This window comes from Equus przewalskii, chromosome 14 (assembly GCF_037783145.1).
Source record: "Equus przewalskii isolate Varuska chromosome 14, EquPr2, whole genome shotgun sequence".
Lineage (NCBI taxonomy): Eukaryota > Metazoa > Chordata > Mammalia > Perissodactyla > Equidae > Equus > Equus przewalskii.
In genome coordinates, this window is record NC_091844.1 from 28,648,847 (window position 1) to 28,668,352 (window position 19,506).

At 40.8% G+C, this 19,506-nt stretch overlaps 1 protein-coding gene across 6 annotated transcripts in view; it reads right to left on the bottom strand.

The window, feature by feature from the left end:
• DGUOK (deoxyguanosine kinase) overlaps positions 1–19,506 on the bottom strand; it is a 28,992-nt gene that overhangs the window by 6,933 nt on the left and 2,553 nt on the right. Inside the window, exons 2-5 of one of the 6 annotated variants that reach the window (XM_070573776.1) lie at positions 13,464–13,633; positions 11,787–11,899; positions 3,742–3,929; positions 162–309 (exon numbers count right to left, since the gene is read on the bottom strand). In XM_070573776.1, coding sequence (XP_070429877.1) covers positions 162–309; positions 3,742–3,929; positions 11,787–11,867 — 417 coding nt within the window. In that variant the 5' untranslated portion in view covers positions 11,868–11,899; positions 13,464–13,633. Of the gene's footprint in view, positions 1–161; positions 310–3,741; positions 3,930–4,508; positions 4,683–11,786; positions 11,900–13,463; positions 13,634–19,506 lie in introns of all 6 variants that reach the window. The other 5 variants (XM_070573778.1, XM_008533671.2, XM_070573779.1 and 2 more) reach the window with 5 other exon arrangements.

Here is a 19,506-nt window from a genome sequence, read left to right on the forward strand (position 1 = left end):
GGTGCTCAGTGGTAGAATGGGATGCTGTTTACCCATGACTCTCTGTGCTTCAGATAATACCCGCAATCTAATTTCTCCAACCAGAAAATCAGGGACTTGGAGAACATCACCTCTTAAGTTTAATATGGCCCTAAAGCCTAAAGCTTTAGGTTCTGTGTTACCTGGGGAGTGGCCCGGAGGTAGATGAAGCCATGTAATCTGAGCCGGCTGGCAAACTCCTGCAGGAGAAAAGAATGCCACTCCTGATAGATATGCCATTCGATGTCACTGAGGGAACCATTTTCAAAAAGATTCTTTGCAAAGATATACCTGGTTGGAAATGTAAGTGGGATGGGGGAGGGGAGAAAAATGAGAAATGGAGTGAAAGGCAAAAGAGAAAGAGAAGCAGACAAATCAATAACCAACTTGTTCCATGTCTATTCAAACCACTTAATCTTTCTAGCTCCTCATAAATCTGTAAAAAATCTGAATTCTTAACCTATTATCTCCTTCCTTGCTCAACACTAAGGTATGAAATAGCATCTAGCCTTTAGAGGTCCAAATCACAGCTCTCCAGATGGATTACTCCACTGGAAGAAAAGGGGCCCTGGAAGAGAGTATCAGTGGTCCCTAACAACCTTCCCTCTGGAAACCAGTCAGAACATACAGCAAATGGTGCAAGTAAACTCAAACTTTTGAGATTTCCTTATTATTATTGTAGCAAGCCCCTAAGCAAAAAAACAATCTAGTGTAAAGCACCCACCACATATCATTTAAGGACTGAGGGCTTCTGAGTCTCCAGGCTGCTAAGCCAGCCTTTCGTCTAGTTGAGAAGTGAAGAAGGAACTGCATTTAAGAGGTGTCACCTCTGGAGCAGGAAGCGCACTTCCTACTGACTGCAATATTACCAAGTAAGCAGACTCTCCTCCAAAGCACACATGGGCTCTTATTTACTCGTTTCCTCTGCTGCTGAGCTTCCAATCCAGATACAAGAAAGCGAAATCTAAAAATCAAACTAGCTTTGCCCCCTGCTTACGTCCACAACTAAAGGAGCATCTGGTAAATAGGAAATTGGAGCTAAGCAGAAACCCTTACTTCAGAAGGGTCAATTCTGCTCTCAAACCTCAGGCATCTTAATACAAAACACAATTTACATCCTAAACAATGAACTCCAGTTTCTAAGGCAACGCTCAGCAACTAGCTAGCTCTGGGAAAATGAAATTCAGAATCCTTGTGTACAAATGGCTCAGGGAAGTACACATCCGAGGCTACAAGTGTTGCAATTAAGAGAATGGGTTGCAGAGTCACATTCCTGAGTCTGAACCTGGCTCCGAAATTCACTAGCTGTGTCACCATGGGCAAGTCATCAAACCATCTCTGCCTGTTTCTTCCTCTGTAAAAGAGATAACAGAGGAACCTAACTCATAGAGTCATTATGAGAATGGTACATAATCCTCACACGGTGCTTAGAAGAGTGACTGGCACACAGTATTCAAGACATCTTAGTTGTTATTATAACTACTTTTTTGCTAGGCTATGAAAAGACCAATTTGGGAGCGCCAGTAGTCAACTCTCCCAGTCTGGAATGATTTAGCTATAGTCTAGGCGATGGCAACAAAGGAAAAAAAGGTGACTTTTGTAACTCAAGTTCTGAAAAATGTTTTTAGCTTCTTCACAGGCAATATGGAAATTAAATCTTATAAAGAAAAATTAAACATCTGCTAATAAGTCCTATAAAAGGAGCCCTCCCCTTTTTTGAGGATAAGTATTTCTTTATTTCTCCCAGGCTGGTGCTGCTGGGGAGAGGGAGCAGAAGAGTGTGGTGCTGAGAGCTAAGGGGAGCGAACTACTGCAGTCTGAGTACAGGGGCTACAGAGAGGAACGAGCTTAAGGACTTGGGCATCAGGGTCCCTGCCCTAAAACCACATGCTATTGTTTTCTTTAATTTAAAGAGAAAAGATTTAGATTTCTTCCTCCCTGTTACTCACTCTCCCAACCTACCTGCGCTCCTCCTTTGGAACACAAAAAACACACACGAGCACATGTGCAATCTCAGAGTCCCCTGTTAGGCTGATTTCACCATGAAGGCAGGGCCTGGGTCTGCTCTGCTTACTGCTGCAGCCCCCAGACCCAGCCTGGTGCCTGAACACAGGTGGCATTCAATAAATCTGTGCTGAGCCAACAAATGAATGAATGAATTTTTAAAAGACTGGAAAGGCTTTCAATTACCTTCAGGATGAGAATGTGTAATTAGTTATCCTTTCTGTCTCAAAAATGCCCCTCTGAAGAAAACATGTAGAATGTGGTACCTGCCTACAGAGTAGTCAATTCTCATCTCTTCCTTTACAAGTAAGTGTTAAGATCTTGCAGCTTCTAAAGAAAGTATTTCTATTTCTGAGGGGTCACTCACATGCCTACCTTACTAAAGGGCTGGAAATCCAAAGACCAACAGTTAATATGTTTCCAAGCAACCCAGGTGGTTACAGCAAGTCACTTTCCTAGTCTAAGAGGGATGGCTTGGGAGAGGAGAGAGGAAAATAGGGAGTAGTATATCCAACAGTTGAAAAAAAACCCAAATCTATAGCCCAACCATTCATAATTCATAGTTAGCTTTTATAAAGAGTAGGCTCTCTCTTGGGGCACATAGAGAAGGAATGCGCAGCCCATAGGGTTTGTTTTACATATCTTGCGTGATTTCTAGGTAATGTTAAAAAAAAAAATCACACACGTATAAACGTACCCTTATTTTTTTCCTCTAGGAGGCTTTATGGGAGCACTAAGAAGCAGAACTAGTTTGTCTAATTTGGAATTAATGGGTACCCAACTTAGTGTCTTCAGAAGTGAATGGACAATGAAAACGCAGCATTTTCCATTTTGATAACTCAAAGGGGCTAAGATAGACTGTCATGCTTTGAGCCACCATTTCACAGTGACACAAGGCATTCATAGCCTTCAGATAAAAAAGCTCTCAGGAGTGTCCAGAGCCAGGCACCCTCACTTCGTCTCCAAACGGCTTAAACACAAGTCACAGCCTGTTCTTGCAGCAGAGCCAGGGACTCCGGAGCCTAGACAGACTAGTTCCTCTGGAACCACCGGCGGAATTCCCGAGCTAGCTGCTAGGCTTCATTCAAGGTGACTCCACATCACCCTCTCAGGGGTCAAGATGATGCCCTCCCTTGACCTGACATCAGCACTGGATGTCCATTACAGACTTTGGCCAGCATAAGCCCTGTCACATAATAAGGGGTCGAAAAAGGATTCTTAAATCCAAGACAGAAGCCAGTTTCACAAATGTGCTACTTCTACTCAGAAATCCTTTCTTGAAGAATAAAAAAAGGATTAATGTATTTCTCACGTCATTTTAGAAATGCAAATTGTAATTCCCCCTGTTTTTTTCTTCAAGGTGATAACCCAACCACTGATTCATTTGGTTTCCTAGAATATATGCTGCTACTTAAGTGTGTATTCTGCCTTCCTGCATGTAACGGTTGTAGTAGGTAGCTACCAGCTTGCCTCTATGCCAGAAAAGAATAAGAAAACATAATCAGTGGCAATGAGGGAAATTAAATGCATTCAGTTTATGAAAAACACAATTTCCTTTCTTGATATATACGGTAACTCTGTGAAATTATAAGTCCGAACAAATCTGTGTAGCATTGTTCTTACAAAGAAGGGAAATTTTCAAAGTACAATTTTCACCAGAGAGAAAACAAGCAGTGCGGAGCATGGGGGCCTGTGTCTGGGGAGGGCTCCGGGTCTTACCTGTCACTGTACACAGACCTCTCAAAGATCTGGACAGCCTTCCCGGCCTGTAAGAGTTTCTCAGGGAGGGGCTCCAACTGTATTTTCAGGCGGCTCATAAAAGAAAATGTCTGGAACATGTAGGACCATCGTGCTGGCTCCTGGTACATCATATCCAGCAAGTTTCCAAGACTTTGGGTAGTGCAGGCCTATGGGGAAATTACAAAAGAGGAGAATTTCCTAGAAGGCATATTTATTTCATGGTGTTTACCTCTCCCCCTCCCCCACAGGTTTAATAATCAATGAGGGAAGCAATTAAAAAGTTTCCTTCCACTAAAAAGATAGAGTCACATCCCCCACTTAGTCGAAACCACATCATCAAGGAAGGGATTTCTGACCTTGTAAGATAAGAATATGACAGAGGGAGATGACACGCCACCTTTAACATACCAGAGAGGAGCAGAGGACGAACCACACACAGAATTAGCGCATTCGCTGATTGCTGGGTTTGAGGAGTCGGTCTGAGGAGGAGTTAACAATCAACAACCACCTAGAACTCTATCTGGAATCCAATCTTTCCACTGTAACACTGCGCTGTCTCTCTTTTGATCTTCCATTTGTGGCTATTTCTTTATAAAACCTCAACCCAGACAAAAAAGCAACTGATTATCTGAAAACCCAACCAACCAACCAGAGTTCTCTCTCTCATAGAAGGGCTATGATTTGTTAAAGAAACCTTCCTCCTCCTTTCCAGAGATTTTATGAAAGGCGTTTGAAGACCCACTTACTCGGCCCGTGTGGGTGGGAACACGTGTGGGATACTCATGAACCCTGGATTCTCTCCTGGGCTCTGCCACTTACTCCTGGCCAAAGGGAGTTTTGCACAAAGCACTTTGGATCTGCATTCACTCAGTCCCCACTAACGGAAGGCTTGTGTGGATGAGGCCTACATGGGCTGGGTGCTGTAAAGAGGACAGAAGACAAAACTAAGATTTATTTCAACGTTCACTATGCTATGTTATCTCATTTAATCTTCAAAACAGCTTTATGAGATGGGTACCACTGTTATGCCCATTTTCCTGAGGAGAAAATCCACTCAGAAAGGTTAAGTAACTTACTTGCCCAAAGTCTCATGGCGAGTAAGTATTGAATGCAGATTCAAACCTGGCTTTCTCTAACTTCCTCATTCTAATACTTCATATAAAGGCAAGCAAGACACAGCTCCCAAACTCAAGGAGCTCACGATGCTCCTTGAAAGGGAGTGAAAAGGATATAAAGAGCTAGAATACAAGGCAGAACTTGTGATGAAGGGGTTACCGCATACGGTAGAGGAAATCTGAGGAAGTTTCTGGAATAAGGTAGCATTAAGCTGGGAAGTGAACGATATGTGGAATTTCCACAGGTGGAAATGGGGATTAAGAAAGCATTGCAGGTGGAGACAAAGATAAAGGAGGGGGAAAAGTTAGGTAACAAGTGGTACAATTTGGCTCAACATCACCCCTAGATTCTCAAGAAGGGTCCCGGCCCTTTGGGAGGCTTCAGCAGGAGCAATGAGTAGAGCAGAGTGGATCACCAAATGATTTCCCTCCTTCCAATCCCCCAAACCACAAACACACACCAGCCTCACAGATGGCTCCTGGCTGAGAGCGGAGGTAGAAGCAGGCGGACAAATTTGAATCTCCTCGAGTATCTGACGGTGTCACTAGAGACGGTGGAGCCCTTGGTGTGTAGCTTAGTTCTGAGACTGTATGGAACCCTGTTGAATAGAGTGGGGTGCTGTGCTGGCGAATGTACTAGGTCGACTGGGCGGGGGCTATTCCACCAGCAGGCTCTGGGCTACCAAAGGGAGACTGTTCCAGAACAAAAACTGTACAGAGGCCTGCATCACTTCTGAAAGAACCCATCTTAGCTACAGAACAAATGCAAACACCCCTTCAAACATATACACAAACAGAGGGACAATCATTGGATATAAAAATATTCAGCAATTTAAAAGGAGAGGACCAATCCACGTGCTCTGGACAAGCACCCTCTTAGGAGACAAGGTTGTAGTCAGAAACAGGAGAAAACGGAAAAGTCTCAATGAGATTCAAGAGATTGCCACATTGATAAGAACAGGCTATCATAAAAAAGGAGCAATATGAAAAGAACATTCTTAGAAGGGAAAATGGAATTGCCAAAACAAAACCCCCACTGAAGAGAATAACCAGCAGACCGTACACTGCAGTCAACCTATTTAGTGAATGTCACATATGATATCAGCTCAAGAAATTCTTCCTAAACAAGAAAAAAAAGCAGAAAATTAAGAAAGAAATGAAAAGACATGCAGGCTACAATGAGGAGATCCAATATACATTGTAATATAGTGGTAGGGTAATTTTTTGCTTTTTCTTTCTTTACTCTGGAGAGACACATCAAGATGTAATGTCACTTGTGTTTCACCTCACAGAAATTAACACAATTTTGTATCAAACAACTTCTCAAATAGGGGTTAGAATGATCTGTAACTTCACAGTACCCACAGCTTAGACAAAGCTACCCAACCAAGGAAACAATTTTCATTCTTATGTGACAAGAGTCCAATACACAGAAGTGAAATGCCACCCCCAACAAAAAAAGAGGGGAGCAGAGGAAGACCACGACTTGTAAGATACGTCTCCCTCTCAGCAAATTTCACCATCACTGAGAATCACTGTTTAAGAGAAACATGTAGTACCTCTAGGTATTTAAGAACAGAAATAAAGTTTGAAACCATGGTACAGTAGGAATTATAGTTAGAAGGAACTGATCAGATGAAAAAGAAGCTAAAATCAAAGAAAAAGTTGAAGAAAATCTCTGAGACATGAGACTTTCCACCAGAGAACTTCACTGAGTACCAGAGAAGATTTTTTATATATTTACATATACAGCTTTTACACACACACACACACAGAGGTACCCACAACTGGACCTATACTGGTAAAACGTCAACAATTCATAAAAATGACACAAAAACCTAGTGGGGAGAAAAACACGAATTACTTATTTTGGGGGGGAAAAAAGGATCAGAGCCTTCTCTAGCACAGAAACTACTTTTTACATTCTGGAGCAAAAGAAAGACATTTTTAGACAAGCAATCACTCAGAAATTACAACACCCACATACCCTTTCTAAAAAAAAATTCTCTAAAATATATTTCAACCAACTGAAAAAAATAATCAAAATAAAGAGTTAAGAAATGGGAAGATGTGGTAATGAGAAAACAGTGGTCAGTGATCAACCAGTAGAACAGAGTTAAGTATAAAGTAACTGTTATCAATGTGGTTATGAAGTTTAATGCCAATTCCTATTGTTAAAGGAGAAATTTCACAATGTAAAAACATTCTGGATCTACACAATCTCAGATGACTTCAATATATCTGGGGGATAGAATCTGGAGAAGAAGGTAATAAAAAAGTAGTAGAGTTGGGTTTTTTTTTCTTTCACAGAGACTCCATTAACATTGATAGGCAGGTTTAAACATATGTATTTTTAACTTAAATGTTTCCACCGGTAGAATAAAAAATAGTGAATTTCCAGTATGAATGAAGGAGAAAAATGAAAGAAAAATGTAAATATAGCAAAAAGAAAAAAAAGGAGATAAAAGCACAAAATAAGGTGGCAGGCGTAAATTAAACATAATCATAAAAGAGAAAAATTCCCAGGAAAGGCAAACTCTCAGATTGGGGAAAAACTAAAAATCGTGTTCATAAGAGAAACACCTAAAACAAGAAGACATAATTGAAGAGAAATGAACGCAAAATCCATCAGGGAGACGCAAATAAAAAGGAAATATAGGCGGCAAAACTGCATTAAAAAAAGAGCATTAAACGCTACAAGAGAATTTTTTATACTAATAACCCAATAAAGATGCCACAAAGAAGTCATGAACCTTTTTATGCGGAATAACAAGGCATTGAGATATATAAAAATAGAGCAAAACCAATTAAAAATACAAGGAGAAACGGACAAAACACAATACAAGCACAAAACTTTAACAGGCTTCTCTCAGAATTTAACATAAGAAGTAGACCCCAAAAATGAGAACTTGGAGGATAAGACCCTAAATCATTATTTTTTTCATATATTTGAAACTGAGATACATCTTACAATGTTTATAAGTTAAAATTAAAAGACATTTTAATTATTCCTTAGAAGTGTTATTAAATTATACATCATACAATCAATGGCATCTTAGAATTTATAAAATGTCACATCAAACTCCATACCTTACAGATAATACATATGCTTCTGAAAAATCCATGGCACTTTTACCAAAATTGATCATACAAAAAAATTGATCATACATAAGCCATGAAGAAAACCTCAGTAAGTTCACCCATTAGAAACTGCTAAGCCACATTGTCTGACCATAACAAAATAAAGCATGCACAAAATCTACTCAGAAAATGTAAAATACCTTAAAAATAATTTTTGGGCAAAGAATAAATCAAACCTACAGTTACAAACTCTTTAGAAATTTCAGTTAAAATCTGTCAAAATCTAGAAGATAGGGCCAAAATTTATCCCACAAAGAAAATTTCCAGGTGCAAATTCTTCTATTATTAAGGCAGAAAAAAACAGAAAATACACAACCTAATCATTCAATTTAAAGAGCTTTAAAAATGCAAAGAAATTCTGAGAAAGAAAGGAACAAATTTAAAGGCAAAAATTAATGAATTAGAATGCAAGCTCTCATAGAATTAAAAAATAAAATCCATTAATTGGGTCTTTTAAAAAAGGACAGGGGCCAGCCCAGTGGCACAGCGGTTAAGTTTGCAAGTACCACTTTGGTGGCCCAGGGTTCACTAGTTTGGATCCTGGGTGCGGACCTACACACTGCTTCCCAAGCCATGTTGTGGTAGGTGTCCCATATATAAAGTAGAGGAAGATAGGCATGGATGTTAGCTCAGGGCCAATCTTCCTCACAAAAATGAGGAGGATTGGCAGCAGATGTCAGCTCAGGGCTAATCTTCCTCAAAAAAAAAAAAGGTGAAATAAATAGAAAATCATCTATCAAATCTACCCCTCCCAAAATAGTCACACAAATAAACAATATCAGACAAAAGCTACAACACTTCTGGATACAGAAGAGTTTAAAGTATAAAAGGAAACATACTAATTTTACACTATTAAATTTGAAAAATCTCAAAAAAGGGCAATTTTCTAAGAAAACAAAATGATCAAAATTGACTCAAGGAGGTTAAAAAAAAACCCTGAATAATAATTGAAAAAGAAGCACTTGCCCAATAACTATTCCCCCAAATATCACTGAATACATATAATTTCAAAAATGATTTCTATCATACCTTCAAGGAATAGATAGTTCCTATGCTAAAAACAATGCAAAGCTTCTCACTTCATTTTCACAACCCTGATGGTAAAACCTGTCAAAAACTGTACACACAAATAGTAATACCAATTAAACATCAATATACATGCAAAATTCCAAACAACATATTAGCAAATCAGTAGAACAGTACACCATGACCAGAGGGTTCATTCTGGGGATGTGAAGATGGTACCATCATCACATCTATGACTAATACGAAGAGATTAAAAAAGAAAAACCCCACGGTTATCTCACTAGATGCTAAAAAGGCTTTTGATGAAAATTCAACAATTCATCCTGAAAAAAATAGTTAATATCCTAGTAATAGAAGGGTACTTCCTCCACATGGTCTATTGAAATGAGTAACAATCACAGAACTTAACAGTGATACAACAGAGGTAATTTCATTAAAGACAAAACAAGATAAGGGTGACTACCATCATTGCTATTATTTAGTATTGTTCTGGAACTTCTATCCAATGAAAGGAAACAAGAAAATAGAAATGAGGTATGAATATTGGAAAACTCTTACAAATGATTAGTATTTAGAGAAAACTATTATTTTCTAAACCTCAAATAAAGCAAAAATAAAAATTAATATGAGAATTAAGTCACACAAAACAAATACAAAAATCAACTGCATTTTTAAAAAACAGCAATACAGTCATGCATTGCTTAATGACGGAGATACGTTCTGAGAATCCATTGTTAAGTGATTTCATTGTTGTGCAACCATCATAGAGTGCACTTACACAAACCTAGATGGTATAGCCTACTACACACCCAGGCTATGTGGCACTAACCTTATGGGACCACCAATGTACATACAGTCCCTCACTGACCAAAATGTCATTAGGTAATGCTTGACTGTAAGCAGTTCGAAAAAGATGATGGGAAAACAGATGCCAGTCACAACAACAACAAAACATATAACCATTCAGGAATAAACTAACAATGATACTACTGGGACAAGTAAATATTTGGGGAAAACTAGACTTCTATAATTTTTAAAGTTGCACAAAAAAGTAAAACTAAGTAAAAGCAAGAGAAAGAAATGTAGGTACACGTTTTTATAATCTTGGGCTGTGAGAGGTCTTTTTAAACTTTAACATCAAAGGCAGACTTGACTGGGGCTGAAGGATCCACTTCCAAGAAGACTCACTCACATACTTGTTGGCAGGAGGACTCAGTTCCTTGCTGCGTGGGCCTCTTCACAGACAGGGGATGCTTCACGACGTGGCAGCTGGCATCCCCAGAGCCCAAAGTGATTGAGAGAGAACAAGATGGAAGACACAATGTCTTTCATGACCTACCCCAGAAAGTCACACTCTGTCATCCCTGCTACATTCTATTCATTAGAAGTAAGTCACTAAGTCCAGCCCACACTCAAGGGGAGAACTAAGGTCCAGCTCTTGAAGGAAAGAGTATCAAACAATTTGTGGACATATTTTTAAATCCCCACAGCAGGTAACCTATGGCATACTCAGAAAAAGACACATAATTTGTTTTCTAAATGGAAAAGTTAATTTCACGAATACTCCCACACATACATACATATAAACAATTTAAAAAACAAATATCCTCAATAAGCATGATGTGCCTGCCAAAAAAGGCAACACAATTCTGCGTTGGAATAACAGAAAAATGGAACCCAGAACTAGTTCTATGATACTCTGTACCGTTTAAGACTACATACAGACAGAATGTCCAGTTCATCTCTGAGTCCTACTCTCAGTGAATTCTAAGTGGAAAACTATCAAACTGGAGCTCCTCACCTAGACAAAGTTACTCCAGACTGAAACACAGTCTGGAGGAAAATGGTGCTTGGCTTGAAACAGAGAAGACTTAATAGGGAGAAAGAGCAGGAAAATCATTGCCTTCAACTACAGGAAAGGCTGCCACGTGGAAAAGTTAAAAGACTTAAGAGGCAGAAATTGAATCAATGAGCCAGAGTCACAGGGATGCAAAGTGGCTCATACAAGAACTTTCTAACAATTAGAGTTGTTAAAAACCAGAACGAGCCACTCAGTGAATGTTCTCAGTGGCTGCAGGAGAAGTATGCCGAGATTGAGGTATGGTGCTGCCACTCTCTCCACTCCCTCTAAGGTTCATGTCCAAACTGGTCCTTCCCTACTCACACGGATGTGGCTGGTGTTGAAAACAACACTATGGCCCTTCCCAAAGCAGTAGACCTAACACCAGGGCCTAAGGCACGAGGCACAGGTGAAATGTACAGTGCTTGGCATAGTATAATGTCTGGCCCATAGTATGTACTTTATAAATGTTAGCTATTATTTCTGCATTGACTCAAAGTGTGACAAGAGGCTCTCTAAGGTCCCTTCTAATTCCTAAGACTTCATAAATAAGTTAAAATCACTGTAATTAACTATTAATCCTGATACTCAGCTTCAGTAACATACTTAAGGGTAAGAATGACAAAATTAATCTTCAAAGCCAGGATGGCTGGACATGCTTAGGGAAACCACAAAGAACAGAGGCGGTCACTTATGTAGACATGTAAAAACCACAAAAATAAAAACTAAACATATTCAAACAAGTCATATCCTCTCTGGTGTATGTGGTCTGTTTTCTGGAATGCAGGCATTTTAAGAAGGAGACAAACTGGGCTACTTCACCTACTCAGAGCAAATTAGATTATTACAATTAGTTTATTCACCCATGCCCTGCCAACTACCCCCCACAACTGAAAACTTACTTTTTGGGTGCCAACAGCCTGGATATTCTGCCATGTTGCTACAGGTTCTGTAGCTATGTGCCACTCTGGGTACGTTTTCATGAGTAACTTCACAAAGGTGGACTTTCCCACAGCTGCAATGCAAACAGCGCGTATTGGGACACTTCCCAAATCAAGGCTGAAGGAGAAGGCTGCTACTAAACTCTGCCACAAACGCCCAACTCAAGGCAACAAGTCCCAGTTTTTCCAATTTCAAAACTCAGCAGCCATACCACTGTTAGACTGACGATGGGTTAGGCCACGTTAACTGACTCATCATAATGACCACAGGGAACAGGGAGAAAAAATATCCTTAAGATTTGATTTGCAATTTTAACGTCCCAACCTCCCAGAGGCAAAGTGTATTTAATAACAGTTGAAAATGTACTAGACTATCAAAAGCAGATGAAATCAGCTACTTAACTTATAAAGCTTAAATCATAGTTCTATTTATTCTGTGACACTGTAAAAATTGCAAGTTTTTCAAGATAGGAAATAAAGATTATGGCCATTATTCATTCAACAAATCTAACCAATATTCATGGAGTGCTTACTACGTGCTCAGGACTGTCCAGCACTGGGGGTAGATGGTAAACAAAACACAGGATGGATTTTGCCCTCAGAGGGCTTGTATGGGAGATAGATACTAAACAAACACAGAAGTAGCTAATAACAAATGGTGTTAAGTGCTAGGAAATAAAAATTCAAGATGGAATTTTTATAGCTCAGGAGGTCAGAGAAGTTTCCTCTAAAAAAAATGATATCTGAGGTAAGACATGAAAGATAAGAAGTTAGTCAGGCCAAGGGTGGGGGACGTGTAATCCTGGCAGAGGGAGCAGCATCAACAAAGGCTGGGAAAAGAGAAAGAACTTAGTGCACAACAAGATAGAAGAGAGAAATCGGGCCTACAAGAAGCCAGAGCCACTATAGCATGGTCAAGCGAGGGAGAAGAGTGGCTCCAGATGTGTGGAGAAGCAGGTAGGCAGGACAGGCCAGGTCACGCAGGGCCTTGTAGCCATGGTAAGAAGTCTGAATCTATTCTAAGGGCAATGGGTTATCTTCTCCCATTTACACCAATGTCTGGCCCATACCTTCCTGGGCTCCAGACTCACTATCCAAGAGCCCTCCAAACATCTCCACTTGGATGTCCCACCAACACTTCAAAGTCAGTACACTCCCTATGAAGTCATCATCTTCCCTACCACACCGAACTTCCCACCACATCCCCAATTTTCCCCATCTGTCCTTTTCTCTCCATTCCCACTTCCATCCACACTCAAGACCAGGCTCTCATCATCTCTTGCCTCTCTGACTCCAGTCTTGCCCTCTTTAATCCTCCGTCCATACTACAGCCACAGTGAACACAAAATAACAATGCTTGAAACCCTCTGACAGCTCCTTATTGCCTTCATGACAAAACCCAAGCTTTTAGTGTGGTCTAGGAGACACACCAAGGTCTGGCCCCCACACACACCACTCAGGCCTCAGCTTCCCTTCTGGCATCCTGAGCTCCTGCTGGACCAAACTCCTTGCAACTCCAATCATGCCACGTTCTCTCCTGCGAATGTGACTTTGCCTATGCTCTCCCATTTCCTGGAACACCTCCTCTCCTCACCTGGCCAGCTCCTACTCAACCTTTAAGATTCTGCTCAGATGTACCTCCTGCGTGAAGCCTTTCCAGACCCTGACACTTCTAAGCTGGATCTGCTAATCCTCCTTTGTGCTTGGTCTGGGATTCAGGGTAAGACTCCATCACTGCAATTTTAATTGTTTCTCCAGGTAGAAGATGGGGCTCCTCCAGGACAGGAACCAAAGCCCAGTCTAATAACCTGACAATGAATAAAACACAATATGTTATTAATTTCTGTTCCCTCTGAAACCCACATCTGTTAAAAATCAAAAAGTGAACCTTAAGAATGTGTCTGGAGCTCAATCTCCTCTATCAGAGATGGCCTTTCTCAAGTGAGTTCCAGCCTTAGGAGGAATGCAAATGGAACCAAGAGAAGGAAGAGAGGCACCCTTCTAGTCAATTCTATCAGCCACTCATGGTTACCAACTGGGAGTGAAGAGATGCCTCAGCAGAAGAGCCTACACAAGCAATATGTGACATTTATTACACACCACTCCAACTCCTCTCTGAACACACAGGGTAAGAACAAACAACATGAATCTGTGCATTCTGCACAGTCACGCTCCTCTCACAGTCCCCCCTCCACCCAACTCATGTGTGCCTTTGCAAATTTGCTCAGCCTCTGCTCTTCCCACACTTCAATGAATGAACGCCTTCCCCTGCTCTCCTAGGCCTAAACCCTTTCCCCCACCAAGCCTAAGGTCCTGCCTCTTCCAGGAAGTTCAGGACTTCTCTAGCTCACACCCAATTCCTACCACCCTGGGCACTTCAGTCAAACAAGAATTAACTGCCTATGAAATGGTTAGCATTTAATTGCTTCGACTGTTTCATGGGTCTCAATTTTGGTTTCCTAACAGGATCTGAATCTCTGGGGTTGGGTCCCAGGAATCCACATTTTTTAAAGTATGCCCAAAGTGATCCTGATGCATACTTACATTTGAGATTGTTATCCAGAATGATCTGATCAAAATCAACACAGGTGGTTTTTTAAAAATATAGGTTCCAAAACCACATACCAAACTACGAAATAAAACCCTCTGGGCTCATCAGGAAGTACCTAACAGAGTGGCAGGAATTACAAATTGGTTGAGTTTGTACATTATCAGATACCTGCCTGCCCTTAATAGCCCCTAGTTGAAAATATGTGGCACAGATGGTCAATACTTAGATTGCAGGTTGTGAATTAAAACTAAAACATGGTGCCTGCCTATCAGCTGAAAAGCTATTTTAATTAATACGAAAAGATGAAGGTAACTGAGTTGTTAAATGAGTGGGATTAAAGGATTGTTAGAATTATTTAAATTTTTTAAAAGTTAAAAACAATTACCTAAAAAACTATTGCAGATGGAAAGGAAGGACCCTGAGGGTTAGGAAGTTCAACTCTGAGATCAGACACGATTAGTTCATCTAAGGGCAGTCAGGAGTCTGAGAAACCGACTCATGCCATTTAAACACCCAAAACCTGGAATGCCAACAAATGAGATGTAATGGGAAACACACAGTTCCAATTACTGGAACAATCACACCAGGGCCACACCCCCACCCTGTACCCCACTCCCCATTCCAAAGCTTCTGGAAAGCCAGTTTAGTAATCAAAAGTCATCTTCAGGAAACAATGACAGTAAATGGTGGTAGAAGGTCCTAAGGGCTGTGCCATCCCCGTGGCTGTAGGGCTTGGAGCCTGGGTCATTTACCTACAGGGCAGTATTTCTTAACCTGCATTCCGATGGAACTCAGCTGTGCCAGGCACCACCCACAGATGTAGAATAATTATTTTAAAAAACAACTCAAAGTTATATATTTATATGACAACCAGACAGCATAACTTTTTAGTGCTGTGATACCTGATCGTAACAGTTTTTTTTCTTCCTGCTTGAGTTTTGACTGCTGTTTTTTTAAAAAAGACAAACGTTTAAAAATGTTCCCAGGGGCTTCGTAAGAGTGGCGGCGTCTCGTTCTCCACTGCTACACAGGCCTCCTCCTAGTGACCCAAACCCTCACGTCCACTGACAGCCGCTCTTCTTCATGTAACACTAGGCAAACTGACAAATTCCTCTCTGTCTGGTCTCTGCAGAGCACCAGCCTCCTATGATATCATTATCACAAGTTAGTTAGATCTCAGCTTAACTGTTATCTTTCAATATACTTTTCAATATCATAAAATTTGGGAGGTATCAGACCTCAGATGTGAGCACCAAACCGTCCCTTTGGGCCTTGGCTATTACTGTACTTTATTATATGTGCCATGACTTGAAAAAGGGTGAGAGGTACTTTCTTAGAGTACATTACTTCAACATGTTGATTTTTATTAGCACCAGGATTCTCATCCCACAAGTTGGACCAAAGAGTTCCTTTGTTAATGTTCATCTTTTCCTAAGTCATGGTTTTCTCCTCTGACAAATTTTTCTACAAACTTTGATACTACATTATGCTAAAATCTAATAGTAAGATAGTATTTGATTTAACACCCAAAATAACATATTATAGTATTTAAATTTAACACAATTGTATTTCATGGGAGCCTCTTAAACATACCATCACCTCCAGGTATTTTCTTCTCCTGAACAAGATGAAAAACATAGGGAAAAATCCAATTCTGAAACCTTTTACCAACAAGCAAACAAAGGCAGTAAATATAAAACAGTCTATCTTTAAACAAAAAATTCAAAGAAAATTTAAAGCCTTTATTTTAGAAACTGGATTTGATGCTGCATTCATTCACTCATTCATTCAAGCTACTAAGTAGTAGGTACCACACTAAAATGATGAACTAGCTGAGTTCCTGTCCTCAAGGAACTTATATTCCAACTGTGAATCTAAGTACCTAGGATCAGACAGGCCCCGAGCCTAAAAGCATTCTGGACAAACTTAACAAAAATCACTCAGCAGGCTTAAAAGAAATTTAATATATTTTTGCTCCAATTCCTTTTATTTTCTTTTCATGAGAAATGATGTTTACCAAAAAAAAAAAAAAAGGTTCCTCACAGCTTCCAGAGAAAGATCCAAACTCACGCATTCAGCATGAGCACTTTGCTGATCTGGAATGCTCTCCTCCCCACTTTGCCCACCAGTTGATTCATCCTTTCACTGTCACCTTCTCAGTGAAGCCTCCTTCAACTTGCTCCAGCTCCACTTCATCCCTAGGCAGAGTTAATGACTGCCTGCTCTGGTTTACCAAAGTATTACACTGTAATTATTTGTTGACTCATCACCCACTCCAGCTAGACTGGGAGCTTGCTTTCTGAAGACACAGATTGACCTTATTTCTTTAGCATCCTGAGTAAGTAGCCAGGTACTGAATGGCGATAGATGGATGAAATGAGGTGAATCAAAGAAACAGAGAATCGAATATACAATGTTTGGAATTAATAGGTCTTTTTTCCCTAGGATTCTTTGCCCAACTGTTTATACTCAATAAAAGTAAAAGATGCATATTAGTGATGTTAAGTGACTAACTTTAAATGCTAGAGGAAACATGTTATTAGGGAAGCTCTCCAGCACTTTATGTACAAGTCTCTAGACTGCAAAAGTGTAAAACAGTTTCCTCTTCTCTGGCTGGGTCTTTAAAATCAAAGTGAGAATGGTCTGAGATGACTTGCTGATGACATTTCAAACAGTACCCCTTTCTTCAGTTTAGGTTTGTAACCATAAAACAACTAGCCTTGGAAGGTGATAATACACTTTCGTGATGAACACACTTAGAAGAGAGGCTAGGTACTTACATTTTAGATTTTAAGGGATTCTAGGTACCCAGCTTTTGACTTTCAATCATACATGGCATAGGGCTTTGTAACTCATGCTAGATGCCATTAGTTGCTGTTTCACTGACTCACTTCCCTTACACATACTGTGGTCTACACCTGCAGGATAAGATTAATAGGATTTAGAGCAGCAGGACCACAGGAAAAGCCCCTCTAAACATCCCTAACTTCAGTTAGGACAGGGGTTTGCCTTCTCCCTCCGTTCAAGTTTTCTGAACGGGACTCATTCCCATTTGTCTGGGGATGCCACCTGTGATTAGAGAACAAGATAATTCCTGATTTGATTGTAAACGCAGTTTAACATAATTCCTTTGTAGGTATCAATGACTAACTTCCACATGGATATCACAGCATAGATTCAAGCATCTGGTAAACAATGAATGAGTCAGGCAAGCAGTTAGGTGCTGATGATACAAAGATGAACAAGACACTAAGTGGCCAACTCAGGGAAGATGGTGAATGTGCAAACAACCTCACAGAACTCAAGTGCTGCAGAGTTGTCGGTACAAAATGTAATGAGAGCACGCAGAGGAGGCAGTGACTAATTCGGTCTGGGGAGAGTCATCAGGGTGTGTGGGGTGATGGACAGTAATAGGAGATAAAACCAGAAGGAGCCAGATTAAGAACCCCACCCACTTCTCATCAGTCACACTTTCCCTGGGCAACTGCATTCACTTCCAGGCTTCAACAACTACCCCCACAGGCCAAAAACTTCCATATCTGAATCTCAGCTCCCACCTCTCTCTTGACTTCAGGGATGTGCCTCAGACATCTATCTCTGTATGTCTCAGAGGCACCTCATACAAAACATCTTTTCTTCCCTCCCTAGACAGCCTCTTCCTTCATGCCCATCCTCAGTTTTCAGAGTCAGTAGCCAAATTATAAACTTCACTGCCATACTCTTATCCCTCCTTACCCCACTGCTTCCTTATCCCTCACCTCAAGTGGCACCCAAGTCCTGCCAATCCCACTTCCAAAATTTCTCTCAATCACTTCTCTGTCCCTCCATTCCTTCTGTTCAGGCCTGCATCTTCCCTCCCTTCAACTAGCACAACAGCCACAAAACTAGTCTATCTACTCCAAACTCTGTTCCTATTCATTCATTCAACAATCTAGATGCAAGGCACTATGGGTACCGCAGCAAACAAGACAAGCTCATTCTAGTCGTTCATTCTAGCCAATTTCCTTTTAAAAATTAATCTGGTCATGGCACACACTGGCTTCAAGTCTTCAGCAGCCTCTCAGTGCCTGCAGGAGAAGCATGGCCCACAGGCTGTTCAACATCTGGCAAATCCTACCCTTCCACCCTCTTGTTCTGCCATAATCTCATAGGCCCTTTAAACTCCAGGTACATCCAGTTACTTCCCTGTTATTAAAACTGCACGTTTCTTTAGGCTTTGCCTCGGCCGATGTTATTTCCTCTGCTTGGAACACTCTTTCCTCTTCTCCCCCTTGGGAATTCCTACCCCAGAGACTCGGAGTTTCCATGCCCAACATGGATGAGTTTCCATGCTCATCACATGGAAGAGAGATTATGTTTAGAAGTCTGCTTCTCCCACTTAGCTGTGAGCTCCTTAAAGGACAGGTGTTGTATCACATACGAGTCCATGCTCATAGGAGGCACTCAGTGAGCCTAAGATGAATGAGAAAGCAAGAAAGCCAAGAAATCTGGAAATGTTAGGAAGCAAAGGTTAGGAAAACTGAGACAGGCAGCTCAAACCTCATCTGAAGGCCAGTCCAAAGTACTTATTTTGTGAAGTACTTTGGTACCTTTCTGGGCTCTGAGGGACATGTTTCTCAAAGTACAGGACAGAACATCTTTAAACAGCACCAGCAGCAGGCAAGTAGCAGGACCCTCTCTTATTCCTTTTGATTTGGCTGGAGAAACACACACAGCCGTGGTGACTGGTCTCACTTTACATTCATGATTACCAAGTCCAAGTGGACCTTAATGCAGCCCAGCAAGTCTACACTTCTCGCGCTCGCTCACTAGACTACTCCTCGTCTTTCCTCTCTCCTCACACTCGCTCTTAGCCGATCTTTCTTCCTGTTTCACTGAGAAAACGGACATAACCAAAGACCTTCCCCAAGTTCTCTCCACACCTACTCGAGTCAGTTCTCATTTATTTCGTCATTCTCTCTGTTATGAGGGATAAACTGTGTTCCAAGATAAGGCCGACCTCTCTCTACTTGGGCAAGAGATTCCATTCCTTCTTGCTTACTTAAAATCATTCCAGCATATCCTCTCTCCTGCGTCACCACTTTTTTCCCTTTCTATTAGACCATGTCCGCTTACAAATATGATCTAATT